Below are 25,005 nucleotides of genomic sequence, written 5' to 3'. Positions count from 1 at the left end.
ATCATCAAAATTAAACAAAATAAACATTTGAAATATATGAGTTTGTATGTAATGTATGAATATAATATACAAGTTTCACTTTTTAAATGGAATTACTGAAATCAATCTACTTTTTCATGATATTCTAATTTTATGACCAGCACCTGTAATGGTACTTTTCCTCCTGTCCCCTTTTGGTATATAATGACTCAAATCCAGAAAGCACTGAGTTCAAGCCCGCTGCAGTCAAACTGGTAACTGTTTCACTCTCTCCTCGGCTCATATTGTTTGTCTCTCCAACCTTAAACGTCCCCATAATAATCACTCAAACAACTGTTTGCCAGAACTCACACAGCAAATGCTCTGACAAGTGAAAATTCAATAATGCGAAGGGTATTAGTAGTTGTACTGCAGAGCAGCTGTATTGACAGGTTCTTAAAGCTTATAGTAAGTTAGGTAATTGAAAGCCACAATTTTGATGGTTGGTGTTGAATGTCTGCTTTGTCTGTAACCTTTATAGTCAGCAAATGGCTTTTTTGGGGTTTTTCTTTTTAATTTTTATCCATCAGTCAGAGTTTTCTTCTGCTCTCGGTTGTGTGACACACACATACAGGCTACCTCCACTAGTACCATAAGCTTGTTAAAGGTGTGAGGCAGTTCTCAGAAGGTGGGCCTGGCTCCTGGATCTGCAGTGAAACAGCTCCTTGTGAAATTTAACAGAGAATTATAATTCAAGTCACCCCAGGCTTCCCTCTCAATTTCCTCTGTTGTGACCCCTGGTGTTTTTCTCTCTTCACTTCTCCTCTTGGTTCTTGATGTGCTTTTCTTTGTCACATCGGTCCTTTTTTTCTAGTCTTGTATTCATTTTCTTTGTGTCAACTTGACAAATGTTGTTGCCAGTCCAGTCTGCATTTAGTTTTACCTTTTGTGTCTTGACTTTCATCTTTTTATTCTGGTTAACTTGGCTCAATTTTATTTTAGGAATAGTCTTTTGTTACCTTGCGGCACGAATGCAGATTTTAGCTTTAGATTTGTCTTTGTGTGTCTAAACATTTGACTTCGGCTATGGTGAGTCCTGGCAGCTTGGTCAAAACACACATTAATGTTTATCTCCAATGTTTTGCGTATGTTTCACTGTCTTAAACATTTAGTCGAATCTGATGAGTATTTAATGCGATTAGACCAAATCGGTCTACTTTAGCATTTTGTGGCTGTCTGTTGCATGGGAAAATTGTATAAATATATAATAATCTTGAACTAAGTTGTCACACAGACTTTGAAACAAAACAAAAAAAAGTTTGTCTTCTGCAACAGGACAGTGACCAAAAGCAGACTTCAAAATCTTCCTGCACGTCAAGAAACTTTTGGTGATTGATTCGCTGAGATTTGCCCCAGGGTGCCAAAAGTTGTGCATACAACACACATTACCGTAAGTGAGCACAACTTGGCCGCGGACAAAAGAGCCGAGCTCTCTGGCAGCAGTGAGACAGCCCAGTCTGAGGGTGCGGGAGAAAACAAATTATGTTGTGGAGGCAGTCATGGCAGGAAAAAAAAAAAAAAAAAGAGAAGAGGTTAGAGTGGAGGCCGTCTGCTTCGTGGTGATGCAAAGCAGGATTAAAAGTTGCTTGAAGGGGGAAAGTGGTGTTTCTGTGTGCATAAAAATAAATCTGAAGTAGTGATTGCAGAGTGGAAATTACACGTGAAGCTCCAACTCCAGGCTCAACCTAAGCGAGGATGTCTGCTTGGCGTGTTTGGGTATGCTTGGATTGTGTCATTTAATTCAGTTGACACTCTTAACGATGGGTGGAGCTACAAGTGTCTAAGTGCGGGGATACCAGAGCTGCTGAACATACCTGACTCTTCACAGTGTTTATAAAATACACTCAGTCCGGCTGATTTAAACGGGCTCTTGTTTGAGCTGACACATTGTACATTTGTCTTTATTTTTTTTTGGCACAGATTTTTCAGCTGTGTGTTAAATACTTTAAAGAAAACAAATTTGCTAAGTGGTTTTGTGGGATTTCAGGAAAGTCGTTAAGTAATTGACAATATTTCAAGAATAAAGTGGTAGAGTTTAGGCTAATTTTGTCTGACCTAATAATGCAGAAATACTAAAGTTGGGAGGAGTTGTTGAATATATCACACTGGTTGCATTTCACCTAAATGGTTTGTGTTTAAAGACACATTTAGTAAATAGCTGCTTTAACTTGTGAATTTGATTAGCATTTTTTTTATTGTATTCAAATTAAAAACTGTGATTTTCAAGGTACCTTACTCTAAAAAATAAAACCTAGAAAAAGCATTCTTTCACAATAAAATAAATAAATGCTAAAATAAATCAAAGGTGTGTAACGAGCACATCTCTGCAGCTTTAAATAATGACTCTGTTGCACAATTCTAACATAAAAAACTAGCACTCACTGTGGTAGTCCTCTAAATCAATAGTTTCCCATTTTTTCAGTTTATGACCCTTTAAATAAAGGTGACAGATTTACAATGCCAACTGTCACTAAATAAAATACCAAACAACAATAAATAAATAATAAATAAATGACAGGAGAAGCAGCATGAGGAACCATTACACTGTATATGCATTTGTGACTCCTGTTTTTAAACTTCTGTAATACATAATTATAGCAAAAAAATATGTTACAACTGCTCTAATTTACTGTGGACAAAATAAAGAGTGCTGTTAGAAATGTTTTATTAAACACAGCTTTAGTCAATTATATTATGAAGTCAAACATGTTTTAACAATAAGTCTTGTTCTCAAATCAAAAACCTCTGCGTCCCTTTTGTGTCGCAAAAACAACTCTGAGACAGTTTGAGAATTTCTGTGAAATGGAGGGGCTGAGTCTTGGATATCTCCTGTAACCTCTGCTCCGAGTGACAGAATATTCCCAGCCGACCTCAGCCAATGTCGACCCTCCAGGACGCGTCTAAAAGTAGTCTTCAGGCGAACCGAGGCATTTTATTCCTCGAGTATCATCATCGTGGGAGAGTATGCCTCGATCAGTGTTAAAGTAATTTGTCTATTCCCACGAGAGGGCATGTGCTCCATCATTACCAGATAAAACTATGTGGCCGTGTGCGAGTTTGTGGCATTATGGTGCATTAGTGTTACAACAGTAAATAACAATAACTGATCAGCGTAATTGCAGAGGAGTGTGTATGACTGTGTGCTTGATTAAAAGAGACAGGATATGGGGAGAGGATGTCAGCGTGCGAATATGAGAGTGTGAGGCTGTTCAGGAGCTAAAGTGGCCAGTGTAAGTGGTTGGATTTTACCGAGACCACTTCTGCTTCTCCAGTTTCCTGCGCTCATACATACTGAATGTTTCTGTTGTGATACGCGTAATGGCACGGGCGTGAGTCACAAAGTGTTTGCGCGTCTGCTCTTTAGCATGTGCAATATGTGTATCTTTGTGTCTGTGCATGCCGGCTCAAAGTTCAGTAGTGTGTGCCGTGCCTCGCTGTGCTCCTTGCTAATCCTCTCCCAGAATGGCTGTTGCCAGGCAGAGAAATTACCCACTGGGGGGCTAATGGCACTTAAATTGCATATACTCATTGATGACAGTATGCTGTGTGGAGCATGAATGGCATTTCTTCTAATATTTTTAAAAAATTATTCTCAACAGGGAAAAACTCCAGGGTAAAGGTAGATTTATCAGCTGAGTGACATATTGATGCATGCACAAACTATGTATTTGAGCCGTCAATAGCTAAACTTACCAGCAGCACTAAAAGAAGGTTGAGCTGAATTAGTGCAGCTGTCTCCAGCAGTAATAATTTCTCTCTACAGAGCTAAACTCATTAGCATTTCCTGTAGACTCAAAGTAACACGAGCCACAATCCTGTATTAGTGGCAACTGTGTTAATAAAGCTTCAGTTCTACTAACTAAGCTGAATTGGAAGATCAGTGGTAATGTAATCTACAGTAAAGGATGACATGCCGGATGTATTGATGTTAGATGACCGGCACAGTTCTTACATAACGGAGCTCAAATACAATTATTATCCTCTGTCTTGTTTTTTTATGTTTAGTTTTTCTTATATGTCTGCTGTGGGTCCCATTGGGGTGTTTTTGTCCGATCAAAGTGCGACTATGTGTCCTTGTTTGTCTTGAGCTTGAAAAAGACTTTGTTTGTGTGAAGCCAGCTGCTCTGTGTCGATCAGAAATCGCACCACATTCCCAACAGTCTCTTTTGGAGTCAGACGCATATTTATACAAAACACCCTGACCTGCAGTTTTTCTTGCATCATTCGTCATCTCTGTCAAGCTGAAGGCATCTGTGTTGCTGTTTGTAACAAATGAGAAAGTGTCACTAGAGAAAATTAAAAAAAAACAAAAAAAAAAACTAAAGTGCTTGAGGAAAAAAAACATAAAACAATGCTTAACTTGCATTGTTTCCACCAAATTTATTATGTGGTCTTGGCTCCTCTGCCTCAAAGACGAGCCAGTTTTCTGCGCAAATATAAAATCCAGATTTCCTCTTGTTTTTACCTGTTTGCAGCACATGTTCATCTGGTTCTCAGTACGTAGATATTTGGCTTTTCTCTCCAAAAATGTTTAGGACTAATGGGAAACAGAAAACCTGTCAAGACTTTGCTGAAAGTTTCTTCATCTTAAGTCAAAATGAGAATTAAAAGAGACAAGAGCGTAATGTTCATTTTTAACAACTTAATGACTGAAACAAAATCAGTTAATTTAATAGGTTTTCTGTTTAGTGACCATGCACATTTTTACATACATCTTGAAAAAGACATAAATATAAGGAAAATTGTTTTTGACTTGACCTAATTTAAAAAATTTTTTTTATTTCTTTTAAAGCCTGGACTTTTTTTTAGTTGGTACTGTCCTACAGGACTGTGTCTGTTTTTCATAGTCCCCTCAACCTCTTTCCCTTTAAACGTGCAGGCTAGTATGTCTCCTTTCTCTGGGGATGGCTCTGATCTGACAACAGCTTGGTCTACACCCCAAGCAGGAAACCCATCCCTCTGAGACAACTACTTGGCCCACCACTAAATGCACCATGTGTGTTTGTGTGTTTGCATTTTAAATCATTGCTTTCTTTGCCAGTCAGTAATCGCAGATTTGTGTAGACAGAATAGAAAAGTCAGAGGATTGTAGCCTTCACCCAGCTTTTTTTCCCCTGTCCCTAATATGAAGCAGTTTAATGGGGTAACAGTTACTGGTGATCACATCAAGCATTATTTCCTCATTAAACTTGCATTGCACCTCCCCATCACCACTCGATAACCAGTATTGATTTTTGTCTGATTTTGTAATATCCATCCCCACAGAAGGCATAAGTGTCCACTTAGAGTGCTACAAAATGTTGTCTTAATGGGTTTTATCTGAAATTTGTGCCAGAAGAAGCCTGTCCGCAGTCTGACTTAAGGACACAAGGACAAAGAACGAGCCAATCATTCTGGATAAGTGTTGCCTTTTATGTTGGATGGATTTCGTTTCGAGTAAAGTTTGATCTAAAAGAGAAATATAGGAGGCTTTCTTTTAAAGGTCAAAATGTTCTCTCGATAAAAGCTCCTTGGGGATTTCTCCTTTGTCTCTTTGCTTTAGTCTCATTTGTCCTGTCCTCTATTCTTCAGCTTTCAATTATTCACCTTCACTGTACTGCTACATATCTAACTGTCTCACTCTGTGTGGAACCTTTTCTCACCTTTCCTTCTTTCATTTTTGTACCTCAGCGGGATTTCTTCCTGTTAATTATTTCTTTTCACACTTTGCCTTCTGTTCCCTCCAGGAAATTGGTTCCAGAAATGACCACAGCAGTGGAGCTGGTGACAATGACTTGAGATTAAATTATCCCTCTAAATCCTATATGTATATGTAATTACATACATATGTCATTGTACTCTATGCAGTTGGCTCACAGTTCATAGATGGGCAGTGGTCTCCTTTTGATTTAAGGTCCCAGTAAGTGATCTTTTTCAATGTCTCCCTCAACAGATTACCAGCTGTGTGCAGGACAGAGAGGAAGTCAGTCTAATTCATCCTGCTAAAAAGCTCCTGTTGTCCTTGCCTGGATGTGTCCGTCTCAGGGAGACGTTTTGTCCGTTCCACGTTGCCCGCAGCACCATCCCAGCCAGACCTGACTTGAAACTCCGTCTTAAACCGTGGTGTTGTCATTCTTCTCATCCACCCAGGTAAGGCTACGTTTTCACCTGGTGTGGAAAATCTCTTCCAATTGATGAGAAATTGAAAAATTGTGTGAGTTCTGCAGATTCTCTTAATTTAATCACTGTTAAATGTACAGTATTAAAAACTAAAGGAATTACCCAGTGTTTATTGCTGAGTTTGCTCATAATGTGTCTTCTTATGGACACGTTAACAAAGTGTTACAACATGATGTTTGAGAAGGTGGTTTTTAATGTTCAGACTAAAACAGCAAGCAAATTTATTTCTAGGTCATATCGTGCTTGTGATCAGAGGACATCACTGAGTTCCCTGTTGACTGGAGCACTTCTCGAGGCCACAGTTGTACTTGGATCTCGCTTTGCTCTACCTTATCCTTTACTCCAGACCCCAAACAGCCACGCTGTGCTGAAAGGTGAGTATCATCTTGTACTTTAAGATTTATATACATATGTATTGATTCATTTAATTATGTAAAATCTTTTGGAAATAACATTAAATTGGCTTAATGTGGTCAGCTCTACCTAATGACTGTTGATTTTCAGGTAAACTTGCATATTGACTGTATTGCATTTGCTAAATTTACTGGTCAAGAGTTAAACTCTGGACAATTTGGTTAGTATTCGTGTTTTTTTTTTTCAATAAATCTTTAGTAGGATTCCAGCTATATCACATAACAAAGCATTATAATCAGCTGTTACATCTGCAGCAAATAGAGGTACATAAATTGGAGAAGAAGCGAAGCATAGATCTCTGGGGTTCCAGTATTTTCTTGTGTGCTCCTGCTCTGCTCTTTGCTCTTTTTCCCACATGATTCCTTTATTCACAGCTGGATCTAGCTTGGTTGGGGTTTGTAGTTCATCTTTGTGGTTGCCTTTTCCTGATTTCCTTTCTCTTGTGTTCCATTTTGATGCTTTTCTCCCTTTTTATATAATCTTTTTTTTTTTCCTTTACCCTTTCCCTTACAATGTCTAATTCAGAAGCACACAAGCAAGATTTCAGAGTGATAAAAGGATGAAGAAAACGGCTATGGGTAATGTGGAAGGGATTTATATGGACTTCCAACATGCACCTACACTACTCCTGTTTTGTGTTGTAATCCTACTAAAGATCAGCTCCCTCTGCCCATGAAATGTTTTGAGAACATACGTTGTTTTCACCCAACTTGTTAAGAAAATGAACCCAAATATATTATAATGCTTCTTGTCACTTTTTATGACTTTTTTTTTTGTCTCCACAATACTCAACGATCCATCCAGTCAGGTCATTGCATAGTTGTTTAGCTGGCATCTGTCTGCCCACCTTCTCTACAACGATGTTACATATGACTTAAATGTAAGCTGATCCTGACATTAATTTCCACTGGCACAGAGCCAGGGGACAGACTGTCTCTGGTAAGATCAAGGAGACATGCACTTTGGTGCACACACAGACTTATTAATTTCTGTGTCTGTTCCTCTGCGACATGATGTGTTATCAATCATGTTAATCCAAAAGCTATATATATATATATATATATATATATTTGTCATATTTGCCTTTTTTGAACTTTCATAAGCACACACACACAGAGTGCATTTTTTCAACTTAGCACTGTGTTCTGCTCTAAAGGGGTTTTCAGCCAACTGCAGAAGTTTTGGCAGGAGTGGGAATTCAGACACACTAAGCATCACCGTCTTCCTGTCTAATTTTCTCCGTCTCTGTCGCGCGTGTTAAAGCAACACAGACGCTGAACATTGTGCAGAAGCACATCTCTGTTTGGGCAGCCACATCAATGTTTTTTTATTTTTGTTTTAAAAAGCTACACACTGCTGAACTGACATTCACACGTTGAAGAAGCACCTGGCTAACTGCTGCTTGAGTCGACTAATGTCTATTGATCCAGAAAGTAGCTTCTGTCTCCTGAGATCGCAATGACAGAGATGCACCGATTTAGCTTCGCTTGCATGGCTTAAGAGAAAAGGTGAAATGATGAGCAGACAGATTTATATATATATAAATATATAAAAATGTCTGGAGTAGGATACCGACTGTGTGTAAGGTTAAAAGAACACAAAACAAACTAAAAACTGATACTATTAAAAAAAAACAAGAAAAAGATTGTTATTACTTGAGTAAAGTTTCAAACTTGGACCGTGATGGTGTAGTTATTACTTACTTTCCTTTTTTGGTATTGTTCCTCTCTTCATTGTTTCAGTGTAACAACCGGCTTTTAATCTGTAGGACTTGAAGACCAGAACTCTTCCTGCGAGTACTACATAAAAAGATATTGTTTAAATAAATCAAACAAGCAACATAAAAAATTGTTATAAAATATTGGATTCTTTTAAAAATATTCTTAGAGATATAAATGTTCCTAGTAGTATTTATGAACAGGTGTCATCTTAAACACAGTTTGATGAAATGTGGGTATTTAAAGATGGTGACTCTGAACACAAAATGTTTGCTAGTTTAAAGAAGAACAGTGCGCTTAAAATGTTACATTGTTTAGTGAAATTTTGCTTGGGATCTTTCTTTGACGTTTTTTTTTAACGTTTTCTATAGCTGGCGTTTTAAAAAACTTCCCCTTTCCAAAGCAGACAAAGTAGAGATCTAAGTGCTAAAAAACTGCTAGGGACCGCTGGGATTTAGCCATATTTATGTCATCTGTAAATGGTTGTTGTTACAAGTCATTTGTCTTGAGCTCATTTCCTTTATAGCATATTTTAATCCACTGTGCTGTTGAAAAGGAAGTGGGCTGCTCAGTTGCAGACTTCATCCTTGCAGCTGAATATTGGCGGGTTCTTCCTTTTTTGCTTCCGGCTTTTTTGGTCTTTCTTCTTCTCAATCGTCACTTCACATTGTGTTACGTTTCATGTGGTGGGGAGTCGAAGTGAAGGGAAGTCCCAAGGATTTGGAGACCCCACATTGTTTACATGGCCTTTAATACTAAATACACTCAATATAAAATACTCTTATTTTTTATCATTTTAGATGTCATAAAAGTCACTCTTATGTGTATAGGACAATGTGTTTGATTCAAAGACAGTCCAAGATTGCTTTCATACAGTTTGCCTTCAAACTTGGCTGCTTCTTTTCTACAAACCAGACTTGTCAGTGAACTGCAGCGTTCAGGACACACTGCACCTAGTCTGTGGTAGCAGAGCACTTTAACTCCTAGTAATTGTAAATGTTAGTAGGGTAATAAATTTGAGTAATTCATTACTCGAAAGTAAAGTTAAAAATGCCTTCATCTCTGCACATTGTGAACTTTTTTTCACGAGTTCTATTGTTCTCACACCTGCACAGTTATTGGTCGTTGTCTACACAATCTCTGCCTTAAGACTTGTTTAAGTTGATAGAATAAAATTGAGTGGCATGTTTTTGTCTGCCATTTAGAAATGACAAGCTGAGTCCAAATTTGCTCTGTAATTTCAAACTTATTGTGAAAGCTAAAGCTCAAAAACCTTTTCTTTTTTGAAAATGATCATTTGCTCTAATCAGCCATGATGGACTTATCCTATCGACTTTGCCAAAGATTAAAAATCAAGTGTTTAATTGCTTCCATAGAAGTGCTAGAGGAATCAGCAACATTTTTGATGATTTTCCAGGGAGGAAAAAAATAGCCTCTACTTAAGTGAATTTGGTGAAATAAAAACATGGATGATAACAAATCCTTTTTACGTTTGGATCCAAATCTGACTGTGATAGAAAACCTATTTGTCCAGGTCTTTTTTATAAAGTCTTTTTCCAAACACTGTAAAACACTGACATGTCAAGCAATGCCTCTAATGTGACTCTGGTACCGAGTTGCCAAACACTTTCAACAATTGCTGCTCCAGAGCTAACATGCAGAGAAGATGAGAAAGTTTTTTTTTTCCAAGCAGCACACCAGCTGCAGAGAGCAAAGCCCTCCTTTTGTTTGATCTAGCTTTGCACCAGCAGAATAAATCTTGGTTTTGTGAATTGTGGCCAAACTAATTTCACTTATCTATCAATAAGAATCAGCAACTTCTGCATTTTCCCCCTGGTCTTTAACCTCTTAGATCTTTATACAGTAGGAGAACCTCAAAGACATTAATGTGACTCTTGACTTTGGTTGACCATAATGCTTTATTCAGCTTTTAGTTCTTTGTCTACTTTCCAGCTAGCTCTTCTACAAGGACCATTTGCTCTGCTCTATATCCCATTATCTTTCTCATGAGCATAAATGGCCCCTGTAGTGACCTGTCTGAATGTCTGAATTAGTTATATGCATTCGTAGATGTAACCCATTACTTGTGATTACTTAGAAACTGTTGGCAATGGTTGTATAAATTATGAATGTGTTTGAGTAGTGGAATAGTCAGGTAGGTCTAACTGTAGCACATTGCTGTGAACTATGTACGGTATAAGGAGTGGGAGGGGGACTAAGGAGAGACGGAGCTTATATCAGCAAGAGAGAGAGTGAGAGAGAGAGAAACAGGGAGCGAGACAGGGGGAAGAGTAGTCTCTGCTGTTCAGGACAAGGAGTCCAGGCAGGTGAGTGACAGAGAGCAGATAGTCTAAGTTAAGGAGTTCAAGTTAGAAATGGATTGAGGGGGGAAAGAGAGCACAGCTGTGGGAGAGACGGGGGACGGTCGACTCAAATGTGAGCAAGTGTATCTCGTTTACCCCGGCACTGAGCTGTCGGCAGGAGGCAGAGTGGTGTCCAACAACCATGAAGCACTCTCACCAAACGGACTTCAAGCTGATCAGTAAGTGGGGAAACGGCTACAAAGTGAACGTTCGACTTTTAAAATGTTAGTTAAAGACTCACAAGTGCACATATGAAACACAGTTGGTCTCGATGCTTAACTTTAGAAATGCAATGCCTACGTGTATGCCTAATGGTCTGTGCTTATACATGTAAACTGTCTGTTAATCTTTCTTTAGTTCTACACTACCTGAACTGGTAGAGCTGGCTTTCTTGGTGCTTGTCTGCTTTTGGCAACATTTTGGGGTTTGTTATTCTGCCGAAGAACACTTTGACACATGTCAAACTGATTTGTAATGAGTAGCTGTGCTTATTTAGTTTGCTCACTACTCAGTTGTTATGCATAATTTAACTGATTGTTTGTCAGTGGTCCCCTACCATTTTTGTGCCATGGACCACTTCATATCAGACAATTTTTCTGACAAGGGGTGTAAAAAAAAAGGAATAATTAAAATGTTAACACTGCACCTTATATTATGGTCTTTTAATAACTTTTAAGGGATTATTACACTTATATCTACTCACCATGATGCAGAAATCAGTGGGAGCCCTGATCTTGTTTCCCTGCAACTAGACGGTCCCATCTGAAGGTGACGGTAAACAATGTCACTGGAAGTGTGTTCCTTTTGTCCAGTCAACTCCTTAATCTTGTTTTCGTTGCTGTAACAGCAGAAAACCTTACCTCACAAAGGTATGATGTTGGAAAAGGAAACAGTGCTTTTTGTGGTGATGTCGGGATATTTTGCCTTGGCTTTAAATGAGAAATGCAAAGAGGTTTGAAGTTGTTTCAGACGTACTTTTAAGGCTACCATCATTTGTAATCTTTACCAGCTGATCTTCTTCTAGCAAGGTTAAAGTTGATTCACCTTGCTTGTTCAAAAATGGGTTGTGGCTCCATTCCTTCCCCGTCCAGGAATGCCGATATGTGAAACATGTCAAAAATCCCCACGCCGTGCTCATCATCTTTTCTTTGAGGCCCAACGACATATTTTGCTCAATGTTTATTTTCCATTTATTAAAAATCAAAATTTTCTTGACTCTGATACCCCCGGCTCACTGTAACTGCCTGTAACAATTTGCTTCAGTGGAGGAGAAGCAAACAGTCACTGTGGTTTTTGAATATGAGATGGATTAATTTAACCTCTGTACCCTGCAGGACCTTTTAAAACAAAAAGTTAACATCATGACTGTCGAGATGTTCAGTCTCTGTGTAACTTAGCATTCAGTTGATCCTAAGTCTCACACCCGACTATGGAAATGTTTTGACTTTGAAGATAAATGAACACACTTTATAGTGACAAACAAAGCCACTCTTGTTTAGTCTGATTAGTAATAACTTACTGTAAAGTTAGAGATGTGGTGAAAATTATATACTAACAATTTGGGTTCTATTTGATTTATGTCTTTCTAATTGATACACTTTACAGTTTTTAATGTTTATTATGTTCGTTATTTTTGGATCTGAAGATCTTAAAAAAAAGGATTGAAGAACTCAAATGCCTCAAATGTTAAAGGTCTAAACTAGATTTGTATTTAACGGGGAACACATATCTCATCACATAATTGTTTCTTCTGCTGCACAATGTCTGTATTACTCAATCTATCATTTATTGTCTTCATTTTTTTCTTCTGGAGAGTCCAGGAGCCGAAGGGAATCATGTCGCTGAAAAATAAAAGTTTTGAATTGAATATACACACAAGTATATTTATAGGTTCAAAGCAGCGATATGTTTCGAGTCCTTTGACCTAAGCTGTTTGAGTTGCACCTGTTAAAGTACTCGACATTCACCAGTGAGGAAGCTGTTGACACTTCTTGACATGCTTTGTGAAAACAATGTTCACTGCAAGCACTTGGCTGGCAAAGTGATGACAAGATCTATATTCAAAGTTTTTTTTCTGCTTTGATTGGTATAAATAACTTTGATTCACTCACGCAAGTAAGTCTTGAGAGAACAAAAAAGGAATGTCTTTGATTTATTATGTATTTATTTTATTTCAAATTTTAAAAAAAATATGGGTTATTGTTTTTCCTTGGTATTGATTTTTAAATTGCCCAAGTTGTGCTGGAGAATAATGTTTTGATTTTGTTTTAGTTTGTTGTTGTTGGACCTCCTAAAATACTAGTATGGATGTCTCAACTCTGACTTAACCATTTAATGCTTTTTAAATGATTACTATTGGATTGGTTAAGTAAAGTTAATGTTTTTTTTCCTTTTTTTTAAAACTTCAGCAGCTATGAAGAACTACAGATTTACCAAGCTGACACAGCTTGTATTATCAGCAAGTTCACCATTTTGAATTAGCAATCTTCCAATCGATTTAGATATCTGAAGGTTAAACATTGGGTTGAATACAAGTCAACCCCAGTTCATACATTTATTTCTACCTTCCAAGCAGTTTTTTAACAGATGAAAAGATGCAAAACTCATATGAAAGTGACCAACTTGTATCTGTGTCATTTTGTGTGACAATGCATCAAATTAAAAGAGAAAGTTGGAATTGGCTGAATTGGTTAAACATAAATAATACAGTGGTTTTGATTTCAATAGCTTTCATATACATAGTGTAGTTTGCAGCAAAATATTACAGTTGTCAGATTAATACTACAACAACAGTTGCTAAAATGTAAAATCAAACCTGATTTCACCAAGAAATGTCTTCATAAGATCCTTCATGTCCTGTCAGAACGGCTCAGTGCAACTTGGTATTGATTTGGCACGTTTCTGGAAATCTACCGGGGATGTGGAGCATCATTCTAGCTTAAGATATTTTATATGTACCCTTTTTTTATGACGGCCGCTGACATTTTCCTAAATATCAACTCAATGTCTCCTGTACACGTATGCTTGGGAAGAGATCCAGTGAGAATGTAGGCTAAAGTATGCCATTACACCCATAGTCATGCAACCATTGAGCTGCCACTTATTTCCTATGGCTGGCAGAACTTTATTTGTTACAAACATTTATTCCTTGATGCCCACCTCACGTGCACATTTGCAGATTATATGGAAGGATGAATCTTCTGGCCATATCTCTTCATTCCACAATTTGATAGACTGTTGATTTACATTGTTTGTATCGTAAATATCTATTTCTCAGCTTAAAGTAGGATATAGAGGTTTTTTTAAGAGCTGTACACATACAGTTTGGCAGTCCAACTCACTTGTTTCCGGATGTAATTTTGATAAAAAAAAAAAAACAAAACATAAAAACAGAAATGCTTTTTTTTTCACAGAGATGCACACAGACTAATGAAAAACACATGTCCATTTCCTGTTGTTTGAACACAAACATCATGAAAATGGTTAAAAAGGATGTTTGGCTAATCTGCTCTGTCCACTACCGTATTTAGAAGTGGTTCTATTATAAAACACACACCTACACATACACACCTACACACACACACACACACACACACACACACACACACGGGTATTAGTATTCAGCATACATTATAGATGAGTAAACCCATGCACTCAAATCAAAGGAACATCAGGGTCAGTTAGTCCAGGTTCATGTTCTATCGGTGTCATGGCAGAAGTACAGCATGTTCAAAATGTCTAAAAAGAGTTTACGGTCAGGGGTCTTGTTCCTCTTAGGCTCACAACAGATTATCTTAGATAAACTTGTCAGACTGGAATCTACGACCTTAGATCAGCCAGTAATCAGTTCCGGTATTTGTTTTGTTTCTACACGTCATCCTATACTTTAAAGCTTTGAAATGAAAGTTTGCATGAACCATCAGCTGTGATTTTATGCAACACATTTGCTTTAGCAGTGATTAGCATTGATTTGTTTTGGGTTTTTTTCTCCATATTGACGCACATTTTCCTTTTTTTTTTTTTTTTTTTTCCTGTTTCTCAGATTTTTTTTTTTTTAAGACCTTTTTGTTTCCATCTTGGCTGAGAGCTGTGTCTGTGTGCTTTTCAGAGGATGAATAAATGAATGAGCAAAGCTATTGTTTAGGCGTGAAATTCATATGAATAATCTGAGGGTGATTCGATTTCCACTTCACAGAGTCGCCTGTCAAAACAATTCTTGGGGAGAGAATAATTCCCAATTAACAGAGATTGTTTGATGCCAGAATTATTTTCTCTCTCTCTCTCTTTTTTTTTTTATTAAATATTGCATTTGGATTACATTAGGAGGAACAGTTCAGTCAGGTAGATTTAGTCATAAGTGCAGTTGGTTTCACAGTTTTGCATAAGTTTTGCCCGCAAAATAAACAGAGAAAAAAATAGAAAATGATGTGAACCTGTTAAAAATGATTGACTTTATAAACTGGTAGATAACTTAAGTTGTCTTTTTTGTTTTTTTAGTATCAGTTATTTCTTTTTACATTACTGGAGTTATGCAAGATGAAACAGCAAGGACAAACAGTATTTTTGCCTTTGGGGGAAAAGAAAACAGACTTGGATTTGCACTCTGCCCTGGCCTTTATACAAACAATCATTTACAATTAGTTATATTTGTATATACATACATAGTATTTATATTTGTATATTTAAAGGATCTGGCGCTTTGTACTGCTTCACTAACTGTGATAAATAACTTACATGTGTTGTTTCATGTAAATGACAACAGTTCCTCTTTTTTTACTCATCCATTTCTTTCTCTTGCTCTCTAATTGTGCACATTATTTCTCTGACTCTTTTTTTTTCATTCAAACTTTCTATTCCTTGTTTAGTACTTCACTTTTTGATTGATCAATTAACTTTTGGCTATGTTTCTGTTCCTGTCTTTTTCTCCTTTTCTCTTTGATTCTCATACCTGGTGTGTCTCTGCTTTTATCCTGCATACACACACACACACACACACACACATACCCGTTTACTCGCGTGGACATGCTGAGAGTTCATTACAGAAGCTGTGAGGCCGGATCCACAAATCAAACTGTGTAAATAAGCAAGTTTTGTTCCTGCCGAGCCGTCACTGCTGTTGCCATGCCGACCTGTTGCACATCTCGAGCGTTACCAAGGACGAGCTTTAAGTGGGTGTCTGAATACATCAGTTTTGTGTCTTTGAGGTTGCAGAACAAGGTTTCTCCATATGACAGTTGACACTGACCAGAAAGAGTCTGTCTAATTCCTGGTGTTTATTTTAGTTGATGCACATCTCCATCCTTATGGTGTTTTACTATCAACATTGTGTAACTCATAGCTTCAATTCATCTAAATTCGTCTATAGAAAGCTCTTAACAAACACTTAAGTCACTAAAGTGTCTCTGTAATTCATAGCAAAAATGTTGCTCAGTAGCTATATTTTTCCTAAGGACATTCAGCTTAGTTAAAAAGGAATAAATGAGTGGTCAATGCTTTGATTTGAGACTGCAGACCTCATCCTGACTGCCTGACAGACTGTTTAAGGAGTAGGGTCTCTTTGAGGCTTGGTATCATGTTTCAATGATTGCAATATGAAACTATTCAAAGAGCACCCCTCCAAACAACCACCACCACCACCACCACCACACGCACACAAATGATTCTTAGAAAAACTCCTGCAGAATAAAGAAGTCTGTTTATCTGGTATCCATCCCAACAATGTACAGAATGTCCACATGGAAGCCCCTGAACCAGTGTAGAAACTGTCCATTAGCCCTTTGTTAGCAGGGATTGGGACGAGTGTGTGCGTGTGCTTGCGTGTGTGTGTGTGTAAACAGACAGACTAATGGGCCTGACTGAAATCCAAACACAGGAACTTGCAGGTGATCAGTGCTGTTTACTTCTAAAGGGTGAAGTGGGCTCTGTCCTGTGGATTGAAGAAGAGCACGTATGATGTCCAGGGCCTGATATATCAGCAGGCGTTAAACATTCAAGTTAATCTTGAAAAAGAAACACAAATTTCATCAAGGCGTTAACATTTTATGGTCAAAGGAAAACATCACGGATCATGATGTCTCACTCTTTATCTCTTTCTTGTTTCTGCTTTATATTCTGTAATTTACTGGAATGTGCACGAGAGGTCTCTGCTTTCCATTTATACTTTCCGGTTTGATCTTTCTCTTCCTGAAGGTGACAGTTAAATGTTTCTGTGACTTAAACAAATAATACAAAATTTTTTGATTTGTCTTTATGTCTCTCCTGTCTTATTTATCTGCTCGAGCAGAGCGTCAGCTGGCGAACAGTATGACCAGCAGCAACTCTCTTCCTCCCAGTGTCAGCGGGATCGGTAAGGAGCTGGCTGAGCTGCGACACCTCATTCAGTTCCCAGAGGAGATCGCCTGTATCCTCACTGAGCAAGAGCAGCAGCTTTACCAGCAGGTAAAAATGTTATGTAATAGACATGCTGGGACTTTGTGTAGTGTCTTGACACACACGACTGCTACTCATTTACAAAGAAATATAAGACTCTTAGAAAGAACATGAAGTAGTGTGTTCAGCAGTAATTCACTGCAAACAAAATGTGTGTTGTTGGAAGAGTTAAAAAGAGTTTTTCTAATATAGTAGATTGTGTTTTTCTGCAGGTCTTCCCCTTGGACTACTTCTATTTCCTCACTCGAGACCTGGGCAGTCCCGAGTGTCAAACAAAGCGCCACCCGAACCTCAAGGCCTCGCTATCGGCGCCCGCCATGCCCACTCAGAGCGCTCAGCGGCGTAACGCCGTAGAGGACCTGGTGGCGCGGTTCAACGAGGTGAGGAGGCCACTTCTTCTGACTGAATCTGGCATTGATAGTTCTTTAGTTGTCCTGAAAACAAGAGGTGGAACATAAAAGGGGGTTGTTTTTTAAACCCTGCCATCCACATATCTGACTTCTTTTTTTTATTTCTTTAAGTTCATAAACCGCTTGGGATTTTATTAGCCACATGAAGTCACTGAAACAACTTTGCACAGCCAGTTAATATCTTTAAAGGTCTTTTTTACAACATGATGTCAGTGTGGATAAGATTACTTAAAACTCTGATACCCATCAACAAAGTATGTGGAAAAGCTCATGATGTGATTCCTGAATAGACTGAACTGCTATTTTAAACAAAGCTTTCTGTTCATCTTTTTAATATTAATACAGAGCACTTATCAATTGTTGGCAGATAATAATTAAAAGGAAGCACTTGAATGTGCTCCTTAGTGAGCTCTGACGTCATCCGAGACGGTGAAAGGGCGAGTTTTGTATTTGACGTTGATGTGAAAGGTTTAGAGGAAAAGCAGAGCAGTAATTGTGTTTTCTTCCAGCTGGAGTTTCCTTGTTGCATTAACATTCAACTCCATCATTGGAACACAGTGTGTGTGTGTGTACACAAGGACTCACAAAGGGTGCACGTTGGCTAAAGTTACACTCCTGGGCCGTGTGTCTCCATTGAGTGAATTTGGGAATAAACAATTATAACAATGCACCGCTGAGGAGCAGAAAGTGTTTGAAGGGGAGCGAGATTGATTGGGAATGATGAAGTCATCTTTAAGTTGCATGCCTTTAGCATCAGCTGGTTTTCATTTAAGTCAGCAACAGGAGAGTCACAAAATATGTCTCTAAATGTGCGGCTCAGCCTTATATGGACACAATGAAACCAGAGTCAAATGACAAGAGTGATTCTCCCCTGAAGACAGTATTGAAGGCTTCAGAGACTTTAAATTAGAATTTCTGGGCTTTACTTTGACTGAGTATAGCAGCGGTGTATCTTTTGTATATATGTTGTCATAAGGACCATTTAGGTTGTAAATATTTGTCTTTATTGTGTAACTACTTAACGGTAACCAACATTTCAATTGTTGCAACTCACAATAAAGTGTTTGTTGTATGGCTTTAAAATCTGTAGGCTTCTTCTTAAACACAGTATTTTTTAGAGTAATCAAATCTGAAAATGCATGAAAACAATTACTGAAATATGCACAAAAACAGAATAAAGTGAATGTAGTTTAGATAGTTACCCTTTGTTTAAATTTACTAATAACGGTTTTTAAACCGTTTTCTTTTTTCTGCTCTTAAAGGGTTTTCTCCCGTTCATTTTCAGACCATGTATGGGAATAAATGATTGTGCCGTTTAAAAAGATAGCCTTTTTGTGTGTGTCTGAAGTGTTTAGCTTTGACAGAACCAGTATGTGCTGCGCTGACTTTGTAATGGCTTCCTGTCAACGTCGGTTATGTAATTTTTGTATCAAGGAGAAACTGACCCGCAACTAATAACAGATGGAGACAGACGGGCTACAGGACAGACAGACAGACAGATGGACACATCCACAGACATCAAAGGGGGATCAAGTTGTGCCCAGCTCCTGTTCGGTGTGTGTTGCGTGTCTAGGTTCTGTTGATAAGAATATAAAGAGGCTTTGTTAGTTTCACCGAACTCTGTTTTATTTTCTCACTCTTTGCCCCTCTTTTGTCTGATTACACGCTCTTGTTTTTATATGGTTTCCTCTCGTATCCTGTCTTTTATTTGACACACAAAACATCGCACACAAACCTTTGCTATCTGGAATATCAGAAAGGTTGCCAGCTCGATACACTCCCTTGATCTGAGGCGAGTTTGCAGCCGGTCAGCATGGTTTAGATGGTGACTGTAATTCAACCTCCCCGCTGACATGACATTGCATTATGTCACACTGCTAGAAGTGACTGATAGAAGGATTTTCATGCATGGCATGTAGATCCCACCTCGCACAGATTCCAGCAGCGAACAGATAGGAAGGCAGCAGTCTGTCATGTGTCACAGATTCTGGAACAAACCTCGTAAACCACTGACATTGTCACGCTGCAGTCTTAGAAAGCTCCAGGAAAGATTTGCTGTATCTGATCTGTTAGACTCTGGCGATAAGTAAAAATAAATATTCCTGATTGCAGAATAATATTTCCTTTCAATGATCACAGTTACTCAAACATGATGAATTGTTCCTGAATGTTTCTTAGATATATTGCACTGTTCTAATTATTATTGTTTTATGAAAACCTTTAAACTGGACTGACCTTTAAAAGAGGTGATTTTATATATATATATATTTGTAAATATAATTTTGCACTGTTTTTGTATGTAGGGTTTCAAATCTTTGTGGTGTTTGAATGCAATGGATTGGACCAGTCTTTAAGATGGATTCTTCTTGTTGGACTTTGTTTGCACGATGAAGGTCACATCATAATAAAGCCCTACTTGATACATAAAAATCCTAAAAAACAAGACCGATAATATGGAAATTACATCTATAATGGTCATGATCACAATCCTAGCCACTGTACAAACAAATTGCACTGCTGTTGTTTGTTTGTACTTAAGATGTCAAGTGTTTCTGCTTATGATTTGGTTAAATTTATTATGTATGATCTCTGCATTAACTTATGTCACACAGAGGAAAAAGCACATTTTATCATTGTCTGTAAGTGTGTCTCTGTGTCCTTTTGTTACATGTTTTTGAATGTGTGCGTTGTGTGTTTATGGCTTTATTTAGTCCTTGTGAATTCAGACTGCGGTTGGCTTTACAGATCCTTACATAAGCCAGTAATAGATCTCTGGGCTGGGGGGGGTGTTTTTACCACCTGCAACGGGGTTAGGGAGTTTCAGTGTGAGTGTGTTTCCATGTGTGTGCGACATTAATCAGGTTTTAATGCTTGGAGACAATGACACAAGCGAGCAGGAAGCTTTAGTGCACGGTTTGTGTGAATGTGGACGATGACCATGATACGTATCTGGTTCTTTCGTCGTCTTGTTACTTGAGGTTGGTCAGTGCAGCTGATAGTCATCTGATCCCAATCTGTATGTGTGTGTGTGTGAGACACGATCTTGTATGTGTATTTCCACTTTAGGTCTCCAACCAAGAATTCATGAGCCACCATCAAGACCACACACAATAAAAAGCTTCAGCTAAACATAACGTGGCTGTAAATGTTATCTCCCGATGACTTGGTTGTAATGCACTTAGTAACAGCCTTATAATAACACACAAAGCAGTAGATGATTAAATATTTATAATAATGTATGTAAAATTCTGAACATGCAGGTGAGTTCCTGGGTGACGTGGCTGATCCTGACAGCAGGGTCCATGGAGGAGAAGAGAGAAGTCTTCTCATATCTCGTCCACGTTGCTAAATGCTGTTGGAACATGGGGAACTACAATGGCGTCATGGAGTTCCTGGCTGGACTAAGGTTTGAGGAAACAAGTGACTCAAATAGGCCGTGTGTGGTTCGTGCATTTTTAAGAAGTTCCCTCTGTTTTACAAGCTGACGTTTGCGATTTTTCTCACCTTGCAGATCCCGTAAGGTGCTGAAGATGTGGCAGTTCATGGACCAGTCAGACATTGAGACCATGAGAAGTTTAAAAGACGCCATGGCCCAGCACGAATCATCTTCTGAGTACAAGAAGGTTGTGACTAGAGCACTCAATATCCCAGGATGCAAGGTGAGTGTCTGGCTTTGCAGATGATTTTTATGAAATACTCACTTTCTGTAAGTGTACTTCGATTCGTTTACTCCTTTACATTATAGGTGGTGCCATTCTGTGGGGTTTTTCTGAAAGAGCTTAGCGACGCATTAGACGGCACTGCGAGCATCATCAGCCTAAAACATCCTCCAGATAACGCAGATGATTCAATAGAGGTACAGCAAATTGCACAAATATAATTCATTTGAATATACGTGGGCTTTCACAAACAAATATCAAACCGTTTGAGTCAACATGCCGTTTCATCCGTGTCTCCAGTTTGTATCTGACTACAGTGGCCAGCACAGTTTCATGTCACGGGCTGGTCCAGACGGGCTGCACGTCCCAGAGAAGGAAGCTACCGTCAGTAACATCCTGCAAATCATCAGGTGTGCTGCGTCTTTCAAACCAGGTTTTCAGATAGTAGACTGTTATGTGACAGTAGCTGACACTGTTCTTTTCTCAAATTTTCTGTTTTGTAAGTTGTTTGTTTCTTTTCCTCTCCCTCAGATCTTGTAATCGTAGTTTGGAGTCTGAGGATCCAGATGAAGCGTCCACCAGTCCCTCCTCTACTTGTTCGTCCTTCGCATTCAGATGCAACTCCTTAAGGGACCGCTGCCGCAATCAGTTAGTTGCCTTCTTTTAAAATGTGCTTTTTATGCTTATTTTTCATTTTGTTTTGAAAGTATCTTACTGTGCAGGTTCTGGTATCAGATGTTTGAGCTCATTAAATATTAATGTAGGGTTCACCTCAAGAATGGGGTTTGTACTTTAAGAAAAAAATGTGTTTAAGTTGTGGAAAAAGCTTGTGAAGCTCACAAACGTCACTTCTATTCTTGACTTTTATCTGATCGTTCTGCTGTTCATTTGACCGAGAAAATATTTTTATGATGCCTCACATGTCTAGCATCGGGCTAAAAAAAGATAAGAATTTTATACTGTTTGGGGCCATGACTCTTTGTGTTTTCAGATTTAAATTTCCTACTTTCCTGTCCCAGCCACAGACAATGACTCAAAGGCAAAATGGGAAAAAAATGCTGCATACAGATTTATGTCAGAGCTATGAATGCTGCCATCCTGGGAATGATTGACGTGACGTGAATTCATGTTTCTCTCAAAAACCAAATTGTGTTTGGTCTTCTAATGTTCAAAAATAAAAATAACCTAAAGTAACATATCTTAGCACATGAAGTGCTGTAGTTGCACATCCACAAATGCCTGTATTTATAAACCAGCTGTGTAGTAGATAGTGTTTTTATTTTAGAGTAAACTTAGTCACGTTTGCTTTAAATGACAAATCTAATTCAGTGTGCTATTACTCACTTTTAATATTCAAAACAACAAAGATCTACCCAGTTACAAAATATTCATAGGTTTTCTATTAATACAAAATAAATAGATGTTTACAAAAATCTCATTTGGGTTTATTTTTTGATACGTATACCCCAATGCAAGACAGCAGGCAAAATAACACATTTGCAGATTGCTGCTGAGATGAACTGGCGCTCATATAAGATCTGGTGTCACAAAGAAAAAAGACAACAGGCTTGTTTCCTGTCAGGGCAGGAAGGAACAGAGCTCTGGTACATCTCATGTTGTCAGTGGCAGGGAGCTAATAACACAAGCTAGGATTTGGAAAGTGGAGAATACGAATTTAATTACGGTCCTGATTTGTTGTGTTTGCATAATATGGATTGTTTTGTCAGTCTGACGTATTGTTTTAGAGCTAAGGATAAGAACTGTGCTTGATTTTTGGCTAGCTCTGCAGTTTTCATGAGTTTGGACTACAAAGCAGATAAATATCACCTCACTCAAAGCAGTTTATTGCTTTTTTTTTTTTTTTCTTGCGTTCTGGATATTTCTTCCTCGCACGACTACCCAAACATCCTTTTTTCTTTCTCACAGTACCTCTTCACCTTCTTTGTTGTCTTTTTTGTTATAGTTCCCGTTCGATTAGGACAGCGGCAGAAACAAACCATATTTTGTAAGTAGTTGTACCAAAAAAAAAAGATACAGGCATTTGAATGATATTTGTTCACATCAACATTGATTCAGCTGCCGTTTGAGGTGAAGCTTGAATAAAAATTAAATTACTAGCAATGACATTTGCATGTGGCTTTATTACTTTCTAACTGCTACTCACCGAGCAGAGAGTATTTCTGTTTACCTGACTTCAAATGCAAATAACGCCTTACTCTTATTTGCGGTTAGTTATGAGTTTAAATACTCATCATGGCAATGGCAAACGTGTGCGCTCAGTTCTTGTTTTTAAGTCTTTGAAGTTGAATGTCGTGTAATCTTTCCACCCTGGGTAAAAAACCCCATTTAAATAAACCATGAGATGCATGCCCATGACAAGTTTATGTCAACTTCTGACTGCAACAGTATGTTGTGACTGCATCTCTTTGCCTCCTGTAAATAACGGTCTTACAACATTTTCTGAAGCAGTTGAAATTTGATGGAGACGCACTTGGATTCATACTTTTGTGTATCTCCAGATTCACGGTTGGAGATTTGTCTGACTCAGACGGCGACTTGTCGACTGAACCAGCTGTGAAAGATGTGGAGTTTCAGGGCACTGAGGAGACACACAGAGCTTTCAGTCACGGCACAGAGCTCATTCCATGGTAAGGAAATGGGCCCCCCTAAAATATAAACAGTGTTCACTGTAACAGACATAAAACCAACATTGTATTCTCTCTTTTTATAGGTATGTTTTGTCACTACAGCCAGATGTTCATCAGTTTCTGCTGCAAGGGGCTACAGTCATTCATTATGACCAGGACAGCCACCTCACAGCTCGATGTCTGCTGCGACTACAGCCCGATAACACAACACTCACTTGGGGTAAATTTACAGGAATCTACATGTATTCATCACGCTATTTATTTGGTTTTAAATTAGTTTTTTGTAAACGAGAGAAAAGAACGCTATGTTAGTGTGTTTCATTTCTATATTATTTAACAAACTTAACAAACAATTTTGTTGTGGGGTTTTAATATTTAGACTATTTAATGGTCTAAATATAGTTTTTCCAATGCAGAGCATGTTAAACTCTTGAAATATACATATGAAGTGGAAAATTTTGCTGAGATAAACATTTTAAGAAAAATTTGGAGTAATTTTAGGGAACATTTTCTTTGCCAGTGGTACATGTTAAACACAATGAGTAGTTTACAGGTCAAGTGCATAAGTTCCATTTCCTCTCACTTTAATGTTCTTTAAACAAATATAACACAGACATCGATAATGGGAAAAATATAATTTCCTGTCAGTATGTTTTAAGATGACTCTTCATGTGTTTATCCAGCCTATTTATGCCCCATGTCTTTTACAACATAGGCAACTTAAATTGGTTGTAAACATTTGTGTCTGCGTGCGGCTCCCTCAATTTCCTGCGCCTTTTACTACATTTCCAGCATTTTGTAAGTGATTTGCTGTTTGGCAGGTAAGCCTCAAAGTGGAGGGGGTTCAACATCCGAGCAGCCGCTGGGGTTAGGACAAAGTGTTGTGGCTGGTCTAGCAGAAGGCCTGTTGGACCTTGGAGTGGTGAAGGTTTGTTGAATACAGTGTTTTAATTTTGGGTAACAATTTTTTAAAATATTTTTTTTAATTTACAGATTAGAAGTAGTTTGTTAGAATCACATTTGACTGTCATGGTTTATGTTTATTCCAATATGCAGGCAGTATTTCTGGGTCATCAGGCTGTCGATGTGTATGCTGTATGTTTGCAAAACAAGCTGAGCCAAATGACAGTGGAGGACAATGGTCTCACACTCCTCTATGGACTGAGCACCACGGACAACAGGTTAGT

General features: G+C 38.2%; 1 protein-coding gene across 8 annotated transcripts in view; it reads left to right on the top strand.

Annotated features, from left to right (window-relative positions):
• plce1 (phospholipase C, epsilon 1) overlaps positions 1-25,005 on the top strand; it is a 69,446-nt gene that overhangs the window by 27,787 nt on the left and 16,654 nt on the right. For 5 of the 8 annotated variants that reach the window (XM_025010581.2, XM_037980899.1, XM_037980898.1 and 2 more), the window contains exons 6-19: positions 5,951-6,147; positions 6,409-6,551; positions 16,956-17,110; positions 17,314-17,481; positions 20,772-20,917; positions 21,023-21,170; positions 21,257-21,367; positions 21,471-21,580; positions 21,702-21,818; positions 23,134-23,175; positions 23,690-23,818; positions 23,902-24,038; positions 24,640-24,746; positions 24,875-24,999. In XM_025010581.2, the coding sequence (XP_024866349.1) occupies positions 5,951-6,147; positions 6,409-6,551; positions 16,956-17,110; positions 17,314-17,481; positions 20,772-20,917; positions 21,023-21,170; positions 21,257-21,367; positions 21,471-21,580; positions 21,702-21,818; positions 23,134-23,175; positions 23,690-23,818; positions 23,902-24,038; positions 24,640-24,746; positions 24,875-24,999 (1,835 nt within the window). The remainder of the gene's footprint in view (positions 1-5,950; positions 6,148-6,408; positions 6,552-16,955; positions 17,111-17,313; positions 17,482-20,771; positions 20,918-21,022; positions 21,171-21,256; positions 21,368-21,470; positions 21,581-21,701; positions 21,819-23,133; positions 23,176-23,689; positions 23,819-23,901; positions 24,039-24,639; positions 24,747-24,874; positions 25,000-25,005) is intronic. The other 3 variants (XM_037980900.1, XM_037980903.1, XM_037980902.1) reach the window with 1 other exon arrangement.

Source organism: Kryptolebias marmoratus, linkage group LG17 (genome assembly GCF_001649575.2).
Source record: "Kryptolebias marmoratus isolate JLee-2015 linkage group LG17, ASM164957v2, whole genome shotgun sequence".
Classification (NCBI taxonomy): domain Eukaryota; kingdom Metazoa; phylum Chordata; class Actinopteri; order Cyprinodontiformes; family Rivulidae; genus Kryptolebias; species Kryptolebias marmoratus.
Note: the sequence above shows the minus strand (reverse complement) of the source record. Positions and strands in the feature narration are given on the sequence as shown.